Below are 18,566 nucleotides of genomic sequence, written 5' to 3' on the forward strand. Positions count from 1 at the left end.
CAAACATGGGTTCCATGGGTTTTCAGTTCAGCCCACTCATCGCTACTTTGAAGTTGCTCATCTGACAGATATTGATATAGAAATGGGTTCTAACTCTAATAAGAAGTAAAAGGCAAGCCTTTACTGACTGTTGTAACCTAAGGTTTGTGATTGCCCATGGTTCGTGTATGAACATGGTAGCTCATAAGAGTCGGAGGGATGATATTGAGTAGATTTATACTTACCGAAATGTACTTTTCCCTTAGTCCATACGGCAGCAACCATAAGATTATTCATTGCAACCTGCTATATAGGTCAATGAAGAGAAAAGATTAAATAACCCCACCCATAAATAGGCACTCCCCCTAGAAATCACCAGTGAATAATGAGTAACACCTATAATGCTTAATATCTTTTATTATTTGGATGGGAAATTCTTGCTGCCATAAGGACTAAGGGAAAAGTAAATTTCAGTAAGTATAAATTTACTCATTCCCTTACGTCCTTGTACGGCATCAACCATGACAGCTAGCGAGTAGGGATGGCCAAATTTTTTCGCCTTGTTTTGCCGCAAAAATGATGCCCATAGACTTGTATGGCAGTGTGCGTCAAAAAAAAAAAAAAGACGCGTGTCAAAAAAATTTCGCCACGCAACAAAATTTTTTGGACGCCCACAGAATTTAATGGGCGTCAGCGAAATTTCACAGCGGCAAATTTTTGCCGACACGAAACGGGTCATATTCGCCCATCCCTACTAGCGGGCATTAAGGGCTGGTTTCATGGTTACATCGCACTTGTAAGGGCCCGAAGGCGCAGCAGTAATAGTTGTGGACCAAAGAGGAGACAAAAACCAGGTTCGAAGTACAAAAGAGTTTATCCAGAAGAATCGTCAGGGTACAGGCAAAATATCAGTTCAGGCGGCAAACAACGGAGTCAAGGAAACAGGCAAAGATCGGTACACAGAAAATCAGTATTAGAAATCACACCCAGGAACACAAGACAATGGAACCTATAATTGGGCAAGGAAGAAAAGGGCAATGGGGTTTAAATAGTCCATGGCTTGGCGCCAAAATGTTGACGCGCTGGCGTCAGACGCAGACGCCAGCATCCCCACGCTGACGCCCTGACGCCGGCGCCCGATTCTGACGCCGGCGTCCGTTCCGTCGCCGGCGACCAATCCCAGATCGAGAAGACGCCGATGTCATAGGACAGCGCCCAGCAGGAGCCATGCGGTGGAGCAGAAGGTCGCCATCTTGGACGCCATCTTGGGTGAGTGTCATAGTTTCCATTACAGTACCCCCTTCCCTAGGGGGGGCCTCAGGACCACCGGGACCAGGACAAGAAGGAAACTGTTTGTGGAAACTGCGGACAAGGATGGGAGCATGAACGTCAGACTTCCTCACCCAGGAGCATTCCTCAGGACCGAAACCCTTCCACTCAATGAGATATTGGAGAGCACCTCTGGAAAAGCGAGAGTCCAAGATTCTGTTAACTTCAAACTCCGAAAGATCATTGACGACAACAGGAGCTGTGGAAGAAGAAGAGGGAGAAGAGACTGCGGGTTTAAGGAGAGACACATGAAATACATTCGGGATCCTCATCTCAGGCGGAAGAAGAAGACGGACAGCCACAGGATTGATGACCTCGATGATGGGAAAGGGACCGATGAACTTGGGACCAAGTTTAGGAGAGGGAATCTTGAGGCGAATATTTCGAGTGGACAACAAAACCTTATCACCAGGAGAGTAAGTTGGCGAAGCAATCCTCTTTTTGTCTGCAAATTTTTTCTGAGAAGAAGCACTTTTTTCCAAATTAGCGGCCGTAGCATGCCAGATGGCCATCATATGGGCTGCTTGATCATTGGCGGCAGGCACGTAAGTAGGAGGTCCTGAGGAAATGCCAAAGGGTTTAAACCATAAACACAGAAAAATTGAGATTTCTGGGAAGAAGAATGAAGGGAATTGTTGTGGGCAAATTCTGCCCATGGAAGAAGGTCCGACCAGTCATCCTGACACAAGGACACATGACAACGCAGAAACTGCTCTAATGCTTGATTGACACGTTCAGCGGCTCCGTTGGACTGAGGATGGTAGGCGGAAGAAAATTGAAGAGAAATATTCAAGGCTTTGCACAGTGACCTCCAAAACTTAGACACAAACTGAGGACCACGATCAGACACGATTTCAGCAGGAAAGCCATGGAGACGAAAAATATGTTTGATGAAGAGTTCAGAAAGTTCCGGAGCAGATGGCGGAGAGGAGTGAAATGAGCCATCTTACTAAATCTGTCGATCACCACCCAGATGACAGTGTGGCCGGAAGAACTTGGAAGATCGACAATAAAGTCCATGGCAAGATGAGTCCAAGGTCTAGAAGGGATGGGTAAAGGCAACAAAAAACCCTTTGGGGGAGAATGTCCAGACTTAGAAACGGCACAGGTGGAACAAGAAGAAACAAAGTCTTTAACATCCTTCCTTAAAGATGGCCACCAAACCAGACGAGACAAAAGTTCAGTAGTTTTTTTAACCCCAGGATGACCGGCCTGTTTAGAATTGTGAGAATGAGACAAAATGGCAAGACAAAATTCAGGAGGAACAAAAGCTAGACCCAGGGGAGTCTCTTCAGGAGCAGAAGCTTGAGCGGAGAGTAGCTGAGGAGCACAGGCAGGAAACAAGGCTGCGATAATTTTGGAAGAAGGAACAACAGGTTCAGGGTCCTCGGAGCAAGAATCCTCAGGAATAAAGCTTCTGGATAGTGTATCGGCCTTCCTGTTTCTGGACCCAGGGCGAAAAGTAATGACAAAATTAAAACGAGAAAAGAAAAGTGCCCACCTGGCTTGCCGGGGATTGAGGCGTTTAAGGGACTGGATAAATTCGAGATTCTTGTGATCAGTAAAGATCGTTACTGGAACAGCGGAACCTTCTAATAAGTTTCTCCATTCTTCCAAGGCCAGCTTAACAGCAAGTAGCTCCCGGTTGCCAACGTCGTAGTTCTGTTCTGGGGAAGAAAATTTTTTGGAAAGAAAAGCACATGGATGAAGTTTACCATCAGAAGAAGATCTCTGGGATAACACAGCTCCAGCACCGATGTCCGAGGCGTCAACTTCGATGAAGAATGGTTGAAGAGGTTCGGGGTGTCTAAGAATTGGAGCGGAGGAAAATGCTTCCTTGAGAGACTTGAAGGCTTCCAAAGCTTGAGGGGGCCAGTGTTGAGGTTTGTTTCCACCACGGATCAAAGCAAGAATTGGAGAAAGTCTGGAAGAAAAGTTTTTAATGAACTGTCTATAGTAATTTGCGAAGCAAACAAACCTTTGAACAGCTTTAACGCTGGTAGGAAGAGGCCAGTCCAGGATTGCGGAGACCTTGGCTGGATCCATCTTGAAGCCGAGAGAAGAAATAATATAACCAAGAAAGGGAATAGAAGAGACTTCGAAGATGCACTTTTCCAACTTGGCGTAAAGATGATTTTTCCTCAGTCTGGATAGTACTTCACGTACTTGGTTGCGATGTTCCTGGAGGTCCTTAGAAAAAATAAGAATATCATCCAAATAGACGACCACACACTGCCCCAATAAATCTCAAAAAATGTCATTAACAAATTCCTGGAAGACCGCAGGGGCATTACAGAGACCAAAAGGCATGACCAGGTACTCATAATGACCATCGCGAGTATTGAAGGCGGTCTTCCACTCGTCCCCCTCACGAATCCGAATGAGGTTATAGGCCCCACGAAGATCCAACTTAGTAAAAAGGCTGGCACCCCTGAGTTGATCGAACAGTTCAGAAATGAGAGGAAGAGGGTACCTGTTTTTAATGGTGATTTTATTAAGTCCTCTGTAGTCAATGCAGGGCCGCAAACTACCATCTTTCTTTTCAACAAAGAAGAACCCCGCTCCTGCAGGGGAGATGGAAGGACGAATAAATCCTCTCTGAAGATTCTCCTGGATATAGGACTTCATAGCAGAAGTCTCCAAGGGAGAAAGTGGATAGGTGCGGCCACGAGGAGGCATGGAACCAGATAAAAGTTCAATAGGGCAGTCGTATGGACGATGAGGTGGAAGATTCTCGGCAGAACTTTTATTGAAGACATCGGCAAATGCTTGATAAGCACAGGGAAGAGAAGGTTTTGAAGACACAGAAGAAATTTTAACGACAGGAACAGCGGGTAAACAGTTCTGTAAACAAAATGGGCTCCACCTGGAAACTTGTGTAGAGGCCCAATCAATAACAGGATTATGGAGACACAACCAGGGTAGACCTAGAACAACTGGAGTGGAAGGGCAATCAATAAGAAGAAAGGACAGTCTTTCCAAATGCATGGTGCCCACCTTGAAAGAGAGTTCTTGAGTAGACTGCGAGATGATAGCAGAAGACAAGGGACGATCATCAATCGCCAGGACTCGAAGCGGATTCGCCAAGGACTGGAGAGGAATGGCATGGTTTTCAGCGAACACTCGGTCCATGAAATTTCCAGCAGCGCCAGAATCAAGGAAGGCCTGAGAAGAAATCTTTTTGGAACCAAACTGGATCTGCACTGGGAGGAGGAAACGTTGAGCAGAAGAATGGGGAGAACGACAAATCCCACCCAGGTAAGTCTCCCCAAACTTACCTAGGCTTTGGCGTTTCCCGGCTTCACTGGGCATTCATGAGCAAAGTGAGCTTTGCCCCCGCAATAGAGACATAACCCCGCCGCCCTTCTCCGATTCTTCTCCTGTTCGGAAAGACGGGCCCGTCCGATCTGCATCGGTTCCTCTGCTGGTAAAGAAGAGGAAGAAGCAGAAGCCGTAGGAGGTGGAGAGGGCGAGATGTAAGCAGGATCGTAGAGCAAGGGTCTCTGGAAACGGGGGGCCAGGATAGGCTGAAATCGTGAATTCCTCTTGGAGCGTTCTCGATCTAGTTCGACCTGGAATTCCCTCTGGCGGGTATCCACTTTCACGGCCAGGGCGACCAGGTCCTCCCATCTGGAGGGAATTTCTCGGGACACCAGGTCATTCTTTATCCGCATAGCTAACCCATTGTAAAAGGCTGCATGGTAACCATTGTTATTCCAAGAAGTCTCCGCCACCAGAGTGCGAAATTCTATGGCATACTCGGAGACCGAGCGGACGCCTTGCTGTAGTTGGAAAAGCCTTGCGGAGGATGCAGTGGCACGACCTGGAGCATCAAACACCGTACGGAGTTCTTGGACAAATGCCCTGGCGTTGTCAATCAGTGGATCCTCCTTTTCCCACGGCACGTTCAGAAACGAACTGACCTGGCAGCAGGGCGAACTGAATCTCGCACTGGTTGATAAAGCCACTGCACGCTTCCGGATCACCGCTAAAAAGAGGTGGAGCAGGGAGACGAGGTTCAGAAACCTGGAGCGGAATAGGAATGGCCGGAGCAGGCACTACCGCAGGAGCTGCAGGAGACAGAGCAGACAACTTCTCCAGAATTGCCTCAAGGGCCTGGCCAAAATGGGATTGCTGGGCTTCATAGGTTTTCATCTGCGAAGCCAATCCACGAATGGCCCCTCCTACATCGAGAGGTGCTTGGGCCTCCTCCGAAGGGTCCATGGCCCAATTATACTGTAAGGGCCCGAAGGCGCAGCAGTAATAGTTGTGGACCAAAGAGGAGACAAAAACCAGGTTCGAAGTACAAAAGGGTTTATCCAGAAGAATCGTCAGGGTACAGGCAAAATATCAGTTCAGGCGGCAAACAACGGAGTCAAGGAAACAGGCAAAGATCGGTACACAGAAAATCAGTATTAGAAATCACACCCAGGAACACAAGACAATGGAACCTATAATTGGGCAAGGAAGAAAAGGGCAATGGGGTTTAAATAGTCCATGGCTTGGCGCCAAAATGTTGACGCGCTGGCGTCAGACGCAGACGCCAGCGTCCCCACGCTGACGCCCTGACGCCGGCGCCCGATTCTGACGCCGGCGTCCGTTCCGTCGCCGGCGACCAATCCCAGATCGAGAAGACGCCGATGTCATAGGACAGCGCCCAGCAGGAGCCATGCGGTGGAGCAGAAGGTCGCCATCTTGGACGCCATCTTGGGTGAGTGTCATAGTTTCCATTACAACACTCTGGAGAATCTTACTGCCAAAGGAAGCTTCCTGAGAGGCTAAGATGTCCACCCTGTAGTGCTGCACAAAAGTGTTTGTGTTACTCCATGTCGCTGCTTTACAGATATTATCCATAGATACTCCTGCAATTTCTGCCCATGACGTGGACATCTTTCTCATGGAATGAGCTGCAATCTGAAATGGACGAAGAAGATCTTCTTTGATATATGCCATCTGAATGGTTTCTTTAATCCACCTTGCCAAAGATGGTTTAGAAGCTTTTAGACCTTTATTCTTCCCTGCAAAGCTGATGAATAAATTTTCATCTTTGCGAAAATCTTTCGCGTGATTCACATAGATTTTTAAGCTTCTTCCCACATCAAGAAATTGAAGCAGATCATCCTTTTCTTGAACAAGTATGGTTCTTTGGACGACAAAGCTTGTAATTCTCCATTACGTTTGGCTGAAGTGATGGCCACTAGGAAGAGAGCTTTGAAGGATAAACATTTGATTGAGCAGTTCTCCAATGGCTCGTAAGGAGAATCACATAGCTTCCTAAGGCCAAGCACAAAATCCCAGGAAGGAAGGGGTTGGAAAATCTTAGTTCGAATCTTGGATATGGCCTTCAAAAACCTCTTAATAAATGGAATAGAAGTAAGGGATTAACTCAAAAAGGCAGAGAGAGCCGAAATCTGTACTTTGATGGTATTAACTGTAACCGCTAATCCCTTGTCGAAACCTTCCTGAAGAAATTTTAGCAAGTTAGGAATTGAAGTCTGGTCACTTGCAATCTTTTTCCTGCTGCACCAGGCTCTAAACACTTTCCAGATTCTGCAATAAATCTTATTTGTAGAATCTCTTCTAGACTGTACAAGGATATCGATCACCTCAGGGGAAATATCCTTTGACTCTAGAATGGACCTATCAGATTCCAGGCCGTTAACCGAAGTCTGGGAAGGTCGTGGCAGAAGAAGATTCATATCCTTTCTGTCTGACCAGCAATCACTCTACACAGTTAGACAAGGGGAAGGAGGAGGTGTGGGGGAATCTGCAGCACACACCGTACAAACATGCTATCCTCAAAACAAGATAACACTGGTTGTGCAGCGTGATCAGAAAGCCAGCTCTGCCTTTTCAGTGCGCCCCTCCAAAGTCTGACAACATTTTAGCAAATAAAGCTGCAGAACACATTCTGAATTACACAGAATTAAAAAAATATATTTAAAAAAAACCAACAACAGACACTGGCTCCAAAAGGATCCATATTATAACAGTGACCCTAGCAACAAACAGCCATGTCTTGTTTAATGTCTGCCATAAAAAACACAGACACAGACAAGTTTATTTAAAAAAACACAGTAATCTTAAAAAAAATACACATTTGCAGAAACAATCTGTTAAAATAAAACAAACTAAAGTAAAAGACCAGGAAAGTATTATGAAAGCAAATTCCTGTGTACAGACCTATGACAGTGCAGGCATAAAGCTTTCAATGTTAACGGACTGAGCACGAGCCTGTGCAATCAGGAAGACGTCCGTATTACTCTGATTGGCCAGTTAAACTATTCTGAGACTTGGGGACGCAAACCACCAGAGTAATTTGCATAAAAACTAACAGGCACACGCTGAAGATCAAATGCGCATACACACGTTTCAAAACAGCCTCTACTGCGCATGTCACGATCGGCGGGATAAGGAGAACAGAGAAGGGGAAAACGGTTCTGTAGCAGCACATATCAGAGAAAATCAGCCTGTGCCGGGGTGGATACAATGCAAATGCAGAGGTATTTTGAGGTCAGACAGGGTCATTTGCCATCCCACGGAGCTGGCTTTAGATGTGGAGGATAAAACTAGTAAGGTAAAAAGAGGGTTGAATTCTCCTTTAAATCTATAGCTGGAAGTCCCCAACATCTCGTAATTTTCAAGAATATTTCTTGATTTAGAGACCACTCCCCCGGTCTGAATGCATTCCTGCTTAGATGATCTGCCAACGTGTTGTTCTCTCCCTTTATGTGCACTGCCATAATACTGGGCACATTGCTTTCTGCCCACTCCATGATCTTCCGTATCTCCTTGCTCAGTAAGGGAGCTCTGGTTCCCCCTTGCTTGTTTATATAAGCCAACGTGGTGGAATTGTCTGACATGATTTTCAGATGTCTTCCTCTCAGATGCCGTTCTAACGCCAAGATTGCCATGAAGACTGCCCTCATCTCCCTGAAGTTTGAGGACATAGTCCTTTCCATTGGACTCCAGACACCTTGCGCTGTTAATTGGTTCAGATGGGCCCCCCATCCTGATTGGGAAGCATCTGTTGTCAGAACCAACCAATTCATCTTCTGGATGGACAATCCCTTTGAAAGATTCCCTTTGTAAGATTGTGATCTTGAAGCCACCACTGAAGCCGGTGTCTTGTCTCTCTGCTGAGAAAAATCTTTTTCTCCAAGGAGTAAAGCTGGCAATCCCATCTGAGGAGAACCACTGCTCGAAGAGGCCTCATGTGAAATCTTGCCCATGGTACAGCATCTATAGTTGCTGTCATCAGACTTAGCACCCTCATCAATTCTCTGAGAGAGGAGTGAGGTTTGGCAATGATCTATTGCACTGATTGCTTGAGCCTGAGAACTTTCTCTGGTGGTATATAAACTTTCATCTTGGATGAATTGATTTCCATCCGCAGGAAGTTTATCACCCTAAATGGAAGTAATGATGATTTCTCCCAATTTATTATCCAACCTAGCTGTTGAAGAAACGCAATCAATCTGTCCAAATGTTTCCGAAGTAGTGACGCTGATTGCTGTGACAAGCCAATTGTCCAGATAGGGGATTATTGTAATCCCTTCTTCCCTCAATACAGCTGGTATTGCTGCTACAATTTTGGTGAACACCGGGGGAGCCGTTGTTATACCGAAAGGCAGGACTCGGAATTGGAAATGACGAAGCTTTCCTCCCATGTACAGAGCTATTCGAAGAAATCTTCTGTGGTCCTTAAAAAGTGGTACATGAAGGTAGGCGTCTTTGAGGTCTAAAGAAGCCATATAGTCTCCATGATCTTAGACCTTTATAGTCAAGCTATTTTCCATACGGTATGCCAACTTCCGGATGAACTGGTTGACAGAACTCAAATCTATTATTGTGCGGAAACTTCCATTTGGTTTTGGTACCAAAAAAACCCTTGAGTAGGTGCCTTGAAAACTCTGGGATGGAGGCACTGGTTCGAGAACCTTGGCGGCGAGGAATTCTGCTATCGCCTTCTCTAAAGCTTCTTGTTTTACTGGCGATGTAATGGGCGTTATGAGAATTCTGTGTGGAGGAAAACAAAGAAATTTCAGGATCCAAACATCTAAAATTCTTTCTTCCCATTCTTGATAAAAGGCCTTCAATCTTCCTCCCACAGGAAGACAACTAATGGCGTCAGAAGTATGTTTTCTTTTTCTGCCCTGCAGACTTATTCTCTCCTCTGTATCTGTTGACTCTGTCTCTGAAGGGACTAAAAGAACTAACTTCTGTTTTCTTTCAATCCCTCTGTAAAGAATCTCTTCTCGGTGAGGAGCGTCTATTCCGAAAAAAACTTTCTTCTATTCAAGTTCTCTTGAGTTCTCATGAGGCAAATGTTTACCTTCGGCTCCTGACAGTGACTCTAGAATTTTGTCTAGCTCTGACCCAAAAAGATGGCCCAAATCAAAAGCTATAGCACAGAGACTATTCTTTGAAGTGACATCTGCTGGCCATGTTCTCAGCCATAGAGCCCGTCTGGCTGCAGTTGATAACGCCATAGCCTTGGCTGCTAATTTTATCCCTTCAATAGAAGCATCACACAGAAAATCCACTACTGTAGAAATTTTAGATGGTGATTCAAGTAATTCCTCTCTAGGAACTTTATTACTTATGTCTTCATAGAACTGAGAACCAGAGAAATCTCGAGGAATGGGCTACCCCTGAGGCTGCTAAAGCTGGCTTACAAGAAGCTGCTTCCGCTGTATAAGAGCGTTTAGGCAAACTTTCCACTTTCTGATCCATAAGGTCTTTTAGACCAGACCCGTCTTCCACTGGAATGACAGTTTTCTTTGATAGCCTTGCTATCGCAATATCCACTTTTGGTGAAGATTCCCACTTCTCCAGCTACTCTTATTGGATAGGAAACAATAACTTGTGTTTCTTTGTAATAGATGGAGCTCTCTTAGGATTTTTCCACTCTCTTTCCATAAGTTCCTTCATGACAGGATGAACAGGAAAAGATTTTGATCTTTTAGCATCAGCAATATCCATAGTAGCCTTTACTTTCTTAATTGATTTTGCCATATTCTAAGCAGTGAAAAGGGCTAGTTAATCTTCCTCCTCTGATGACAAATCCTCCTCTGTATCCCCCAAAAGCCTCTGATTGGTCAGGGGAGAAGAAGCTTCAGCAATAGCACCACACTGTGTATTCGGATCAACTCGCATCTAGACTAAAATCTCTTGCAAAGAGGTCTTAATAACATCCTTAATCCAATCTGAAGAGGGAGTAGTGGCAGCTGTAACTTCCTTCTGAGCGAAGCTCGCTAAAGATTCCTGGCAGAATCTCCTTTCACATCCATCAGGAAGCGGAGTATCACAAGCTCTACAATGAATGTGTTTTGATATCCTCTGCTTCTTAGCAACAGGAATCTCTTGCTGAGGAGGGGTGGACATCTGAAAAACAATAATTAGCAGACAGTGAATAACTTAATGCTCCCTAGGAACACACCCAGTACACTCCCTCCAGTCTCAGCAAATACCTTACAACCTGCCCAAAAGGCTGCAGCCTAGGCAGGGGAGACAGCTCACTCTGTGACGTCATTGCGCACGCATGTTTTGACACACTCGCGTCTTGACGCAGTGGGAATAGTCGCCTCCATGTTAGAGAAGGGTAAACCCTCGGCTGCACAAGATTTCTCAGGCAGGCAATTTAGGGTAGTTCAATCCTATGGTCATCAAGTCTCCTGGAGACCTAGAGCTTGACAACCCTAGAAAAAGAAAAGAAAGAAAACTCTCCTACACAGGTAAGACAAAAAAACACTGGTGATCTCTAGGGGGAGTGCCTATTTATGGGTGGGGTTAATGAACCTTTTCTCTTCATTGTCCTACATAGCAGGTTGCAAAGATTAAATCTCATGGTTGCTGCCATACAAGGACGTAAAGGAAATATTAATTTCATAGGAGATGATCATTGTGGGATAATCCAACGGCAAATATAATTTAAAAAAATATATATCTCACAAAAATAAACAGTACCACTTTTTAATTACATATTTTTATATTTTTCAAATTTAAAGGATGACTACTTAATAAAATAGACTAGAAATGCTGCATATTTACATTTTGGGGTTCTGCACCAGCCTAAACTTTTAACATCGAAGGTCTGTACCTCCAAATATGACCCTAGTAGCTCACCATCTCCCGATTCGCACTATATCATCTATGTTGCTGTCAGTTACTTGAGCTTAGGCTAATGCCATATGGGACTGATTCTTGGCCTGTGGATAAGCTTAGCCAATGCATTGGCCTTGGTGCAGGCACATGGATCAAACATGCAGCCCAGAAATGCATGCTCACACATTTCTGTGCTGAAATTCACTCCATGCACCTGCACCTAGGCCAACTCAATGGCACCTGGTACAGTCGCAGGAGAAGGCTGATGATTGTGGTGTGGATGATTCACAGTCGGTGTATATTTGCAGGCAGAGAGTCAGCCTAGCTTGGCATTAGTCTTAGGGACTGACTTTCAGTATACTGTGTGTATAGAATATAAAAGTCATGATACAAGGATGATTAGTAAATCAGATTCTCATTACATGACAGCCTTGAAAATAGTGCAGTTTGCATCAGAATTTAATCAATCATGTACACACAGCTTATGTTGATCCTTATTTTCTGCTTGATAATTTGCAATGACCCCTAAGCTTAGCTTCTCAGGAGATAGCCAGAGCATACTAAGCATGTGCAATTTTACAAACACTCCTAACAAATATAAGATATGGAGCTCCTGTGCACAACTTTGGTTCCCTGGATCATTTCTGTTATAGAAATTTTGAATCTTTAGGCTGGTGCTATAATTTCTGTATATAAAAAATGTCTTTTCTTGCAAAAATTTTTTAAATGTTTACTTTAAAAATTACTTATGTGTGTTCTCAACAGTCATGGTGGAACAGGATGTCAAATCGTTTCAGAAAGCTGAAACTCACTCAGACGCTGAGACATGGATTCTCTACAAATCGTCTAGTGCCTTTAACAGAAAATGCCAGCGCATCTTTAGACTCTATGCTAAGATCAACTTCACATTCAGATACATCTAGCCCCAGAAGACCTGACTCTACTACAGCATGGACTGCTACCAGAAAGGACAGCGGTAAGCATTCTGACCTTAATCATAAGAATAAGACATTTTTTGTGATTGGTGTCTATTGAAAAGTCCAAGATGAGAATAGTTTTATGTACAGGTTTGAGAAACCTCAATGAAACATCCATTCTGCTAGTAAACTTTGCATCTCTGCAAACCTGGTAAGGGGTGAATTGACAAACTTGGTGAAAATTTCTCTGGTTTATTAAAGGGAATGTTAACCAAAAATAATGTTTTGCCTAATAAGAAAAAATTCTATGCAACTTTGCAATATACATTCATAACAATTTTTTATGTTTTTAAGTTATTTGTAAATGTATTGTATTGAAAGCAGTGTTTGTGCCTGTCTATTTTCTGCCCTGCTGGCTCATACTGTTGATACAGTGTAAGACAAGGCAGCTTATTAACAAACCTGTCTTTGCTGATGAATAGTGATGGGTGAATCTGTGGCGTTTCGCGAAACGGCTAAAAATTAGCAAAACGCATTGAAGTCAATTAGCGTCAAAATAACTTTGATGCGTGTCAATTTTGACAATTTTTATAGGCACGACTACTTGGTCCAAATGCATTATAGTAAATTTTTCGCCACCGAATTGTCTCCGCAGTTTTGCTAATTTATTCACTTGCGGTGAAATGCTGGAAATTCGCCACAAATTGGTGTCTGGCAAATTTATTTACCCACCACTACTGATGAACTAAGACTTTTGCAACATTGTTTAAAAAGTAACAACCAGGAGTTAAGCAAATGCTTTCAGTAGCAATAGTTTTTTACAAATAACTTTAAAAGCAATGACAATTTTTACTAAATGTATATTAGAAAGTTGCTTCGAATTATGTTTTCTTTTATTAGGCATATTTTTATTTTGGGGTTCATCTGCCCTTTAACAAATAGCAAGCAAATTGCATAAATAGTTAAGTCTCTTGAAAGAAACATTCTGTATATATATATATATATGCATTTTTACTGATGAGTAAAATTCAAACTTCTTTTATGAATTTCTCTGTAGTGTCTTTACATTCCAGGTCTGCAACATTATCAGAGCCAGCAGGAACTGCCTACATTATAGTCAGTTATTTAAAAACTGACATTTATAATATAGTTAGTCACAAGCACCAGTAAGCTATTATCTGTGTCATACAAGGAATATGTTTTGTATTTGTCAGTGATGAATGACTTCATATATTAAAGGTTTGGGCATTCTGTCAGCCCTGCTGTTTTCTGCTACTCCATGGAACTGACTGCAGTTATGGTAAACATTGAGTCAGGTCCAGACTGAGATTCACAGTGGCCATTAGAATTACAAATATACATAGGTCCATACACCCCCCTCCAATAGTGTTTGTCTAGGCTAGCATCTTGAAGCAGCCAAAATCTATAGACTACTAATCCTGATCTGCAACCAATAATTGCATATACTTAAAGGAGAATTACGCCTTCCAAACTGAAATTTGATAAAGAGGCCCGCATAACACAGAAACCCCTAATATACTCATCACAGTTACCTGTTTCTTCAAAATGTATGAATAAATGCCATTTTCTATGCTGCAATCCAGTTGGTTAACAGTTATTCTCTTTCTGCATCATTTGAAATCCTGGCAGGGAGGGAGGACTAAAACACTGATGTTACAAATTGTAACAACTTCTCCACAGTTTACAGACAGCATGCAGGAACTAAATAACCCACAATGCATTGCACTATGATGTTCCGTTCCTTATTGAAATCACATGTGCAGGGAATTGTGGTGTTTGGAGGATGCAGTCTAAGAACAGTTGGCTGTTGATACAAAGTAACAGTAGTCAGCCAACTCAGCAAAGTAGTCAGAAAGATCAGCAGAAGAGCAGGGGGCTAGGCTTAGGGAACTGTCAGAAACCATTAAAAATCATGAAAAGTCAAGGGCACATGCGCGGCGCAGAGTGAGTAAGACGCGACTTCGCTGAGCTCTGAGAACGGGCTTAAAGAAAGCCGGTAAATTAGCGTTTCATTAGCGTATTTTAGCACCGGTCCAGGCACAGAGGATCCGGATCACGATGGGGAAGAAAAAACCCAAGGATACTGCAGGTACGATGTCCCCTTACCTCAGTAAATATCCAGGCCAATCTCACAAGCGTGCAGCCCAAGATGGCGCCGAACATGGAGACTCGAGTGAACACGTCTGGGCTCCTGCTTCCCCAGCTATGTCTGCATTAACAGGCTCCCAGAGCCCTAGCCCACAACGTGATGGGACTCAAGATATGCAATGCACCCAGTCTGAATTTACTCCGGTAACGGAGAATATCTTGCTGCAGCATTTGAACAGTCTTAAAGATTCCTTAACTGATACCATTGCTGAAACAGTGGCTCAGGCTCTCTCCACAATCAAAGCTGATGTAGCTGAATTGGGGGACAGGACAAACAAGGTGGAAAACACCCTGGATGAAATAATATCCTCCTGTAATTCTTTGGCGGAAGACCATAATGCCTTACAAGCAGATCACCAACAATTGAAATTGCTTTGTGAAGATCTGGAGAACCGTAATCGCAGATGCAACCTGCGTATCAGGGGTATACCAGAGACAGTTAAACAAGCAGATCTCAAGGACTATTTTCATAATTTGTTTGTGCACCTGGCCCCAGACCACCCGGCAGAACTGTGGCGCATGGATAGAGCACACAGAGCTCTGGGGGCCAGACCACCAGACGCAAAACTCCCAAAAGATGTGATCCTATGTATGCATTACTATGAGAGCAAGGACAGGGTCATTATGGCTACCAGAAACCGCCGGTCTATCGCATACTTGGGAGCAACTCTGCAAATCTTTAACGATATCTCGGCTATTACTTTAGCTAAACGGAGAGCTTTGAAGCCACTCACTCAACAGCTCCGAGAGAATAACATCCCATATCGGTGGGGATATCCGTTTAAATTAATTGCCACCAAAAATGGCAGGCAATTTACTCTACAGGAAGTCAGCCAGACTAAGCAGTTCCTTCACGCTTTGGAATTATCGGACAAAGCCACTCAGCATCGTCCAGCGGAACGTCTTCCACCTGGCAGAATACAGCCGCTTTGGGATAAAGTACCTGCGTCACGCCAACAAAATGATTGATAACATTGGAGCAGCATAGCTTTTCTTGCCCAGATGACAGAGAGGACCTGCTTTACCTTGGAATTACCTCATTGCCGTTCGGCCTTGGACGGATCCACTGTTTTGCTATCTTCGGCCCGGATCGAGCTCAGCCGGAGTACTTTCTATATCTACTACATTTTTTTTTGGCGTTTTACGACGTCTGAACCCGTACCATACCCCGAGGACGGAGACTGGGGACTACCAGCTGAATATCCCAGTGAATACTCCAACCTTGTAGTTTTACTACTAACGCTGATAGAAGGATGATAGTTGAGTGGATTGTGTCTCGCTGTAATACCTGCTCGCCCTCCCGATCTGTGAGCAGGCCCTACATCATTCTTAGCCGTTTTTAGGCTTTTAACTGCTCCAGGAGGACAGATGAGTACACCTTATATCCACGCTTCCTTCACATTTCATTTTCGTTTCCTAAATGATACTGTTTACTTTGTTATGTTTTTGTTTACAGTTGATTCTTTTATGTTTTGTTTATCTGTACATTTTCGGTTTTGTGAGTGGTATCTAGTCAAAAACAGCTATGGGAATAGTTGGTTGGGGGGGATTATGATGGTCATATGGTTTCATCTGCGCCCACTTCCACAGGGATCTAGGAGAGCTGAGTGTTATCGTATAAATGGTTAATTTTGTCTCGTTTAACCTCAAGGGGACTAATTCTCCTCTGAAGAGAAAATTGGTTTTTAAGGAACTTCAGGCTTTGACGGCAGATTTCTCCAGGAAACGCATCATAAAAAACGAGAGCTTTGGAGACTGACTAATCATGTGTTTCCGAAATACTACTCTGCCTCAAACCCCAGTAAAAAAGCAGGAGTTGCTATTTTAATACGTAACACTGTCAATTTCTCCCTCACTCATAAAGAAGTGGATGCGGAGGGACATTATATATTGCTTAATGGAACCTTGGAAGGGGTAAAGGTGACTCTATTAAATGTATATGTACCCCAATAAAGGGCAGATCCGGTTTATGCACAGGCTCAAAACTAAACTTAGAAAATACCACAATGACCCTATCATTTTAGGAGGGGATTTTAATTTAGAAATATAGCAGTTGAAGGATGTCCTTCGGACTACTAATACTCCCCCACCAAGAAATTCAGAATTTTATTCACAAAAATGTAGGCAACTTATTCGACAGATACCTGTGGTGGATATCTGGAGGGTGAAATATCCTACACGGAAACAGTATACTTTTTATTCCCATCCGCATAACACCCATAGTAGGATTGATTATTTCTTTATCTCCCCCCAGTTAAGTGATCCTGACCTTACGGCTGACATTGGACTAATTACGTGGTCAGACCATGCCCCAATCTCAGTAAGCATACCATTTCGGGATCTTGGACCTAAGAAAACATGTCAATGGAGGCTTAATGAAACTCTCCTGACTTCTCCAGATAACTTAAAACTCATAGGTGACAAATTAGAAGAATTCTTTAGGATAAATAAGGGGACGGTGGATGACGTTTCTGTACTCTGGGAGGCGCATAAGGCCACTATTCGGGGTGAATTGATATCCTTAGCAAGTCAGTTAAAGCGTAATAAATTAACTGCTCTAAAAACTTTACGAGATTTACTAAACACATTGGAGCGTCGATTTGCGCAATGGCCTACTGTCCACCAGTTAGCAAGAATTACCCAAATCAGAAATGATATCAAAAAGATCCAAGTCCAGGATGTGGAAAAGTCCATACAATGGACTAAACAAAAATATTACGAATATGGCAATAAGGCCCATACTATGTTGGCGAATAGATTAAAAGATCGCAGGGCGCTTAATAGACCTCTCATAATTCAGTGTAAAGGTAGGCAGGAGACGCAGCCGGATAAGATCTTAGAGTGTTTCAGGAGTTATTATGAGAAGTTATACAATTTGCCACACCACCTGAACAATCAGCTGCAACATCAACAGGCACTTAAAGAATTCCTTAGACAGAGTAGGTTGCCCACCCTTACTATGGAGGAATTATCTAGATTGAATGCCATAGTTACGGTTGAGGAATTAACTCAGATCCTCAAGGATCTTCCTTCCAAAAAAGCACCTGGCCCTGATGGCCTGACTTATAAATACTATAAATGTTTCCTTACCCAACTTCATGCTACTATGTGTGATCTTTACAACGTTTATTTACACGGCAATCCCATTCATAGGGAAACATTGCGGTCCTTCATTACGATCATACCTAAGGAAGGACGTGACCACACTAAATGCGCAAACTATAGGCCGATCTCTTTGCTCAACTCTGACCTGAAGATTTTCACTAAATTACTAGCAAATAGATTAAATGAGATTCTTCCCAGGTTAATCCACAAAGACCAAGTGGGTTTTGTCAAATTCAGACAAGCAGGGGACAATACCCGTAGAGCCATAGATTTGATAGATATCTTGAATAGAGAATCGACCAGCGCCTTAGTTATAAGTGTAGACGCTGAAAAGGCGTTTGATTGCCTAAATTGGGGATTTATGCTCTCTACTTTGGAGGTGATGGGTTTTCAGGGGCCTTTTGTAGAGGCTATTCGGGGATTGTATTCTCAACCCTTGGCACAGGTTAAGTCAGCAGGGTTACTCTCAAACGCCTTCTCAATTCAAAACGGAACCAGGCAGGGGTGTCCTCTGTCACCACTGTTATTTGTACTTAGCATAGAACCACTGGCAAGTAGAATACGAAATAATCCGGATATTCATGGGATTTCCCTACATGGCAGGTCATTTAAAATCTGTTTATATGCGGATGATGTTTTGTTCACGTTGACTCGCCCTCTCACCTCTCTACCCAATTTACATCGGGAAATTGATATTTATGGCCAATACTGGGGATATAAGATCAATAATGACAAGACAGAAGTGTTACCATTGAATGTACCTTCGGCCACTTTAAAGCTATTACAGCTCAATTTTAATTATCGCTGGCAGACTGACAGTCTTAAGTATTTGGGTATACGTCTCACTACAAGTTACGACACTCTATATAGAGCAAACTATGCAGCACTCTGGAGTGCTTTGTCAAAAGATATTGATAGATGGGGAAAGCTCAATTTGTCTTGGTTTGGTAAAATAGCCAC

At 43.5% G+C, this 18,566-nt stretch overlaps 1 protein-coding gene across 2 annotated transcripts in view; it reads left to right on the forward strand.

Annotated features, from left to right (window-relative positions):
- LOC108719044 (ankyrin repeat and SAM domain-containing protein 6) overlaps positions 1-18,566 on the forward strand; it is a 65,264-nt gene that overhangs the window by 15,453 nt on the left and 31,245 nt on the right. For both annotated transcript variants that reach the window (XM_041566174.1, XM_041566175.1), the window contains exon 7: positions 12,181-12,391. In XM_041566174.1, coding sequence (XP_041422108.1) covers positions 12,181-12,391 — 211 coding nt within the window. The remainder of the gene's footprint in view (positions 1-12,180; positions 12,392-18,566) is intronic.

Source organism: Xenopus laevis, chromosome 6L (assembly GCF_017654675.1).
Source record: "Xenopus laevis strain J_2021 chromosome 6L, Xenopus_laevis_v10.1, whole genome shotgun sequence".
Classification (NCBI taxonomy): Eukaryota; Metazoa; Chordata; class Amphibia; order Anura; family Pipidae; genus Xenopus; species Xenopus laevis.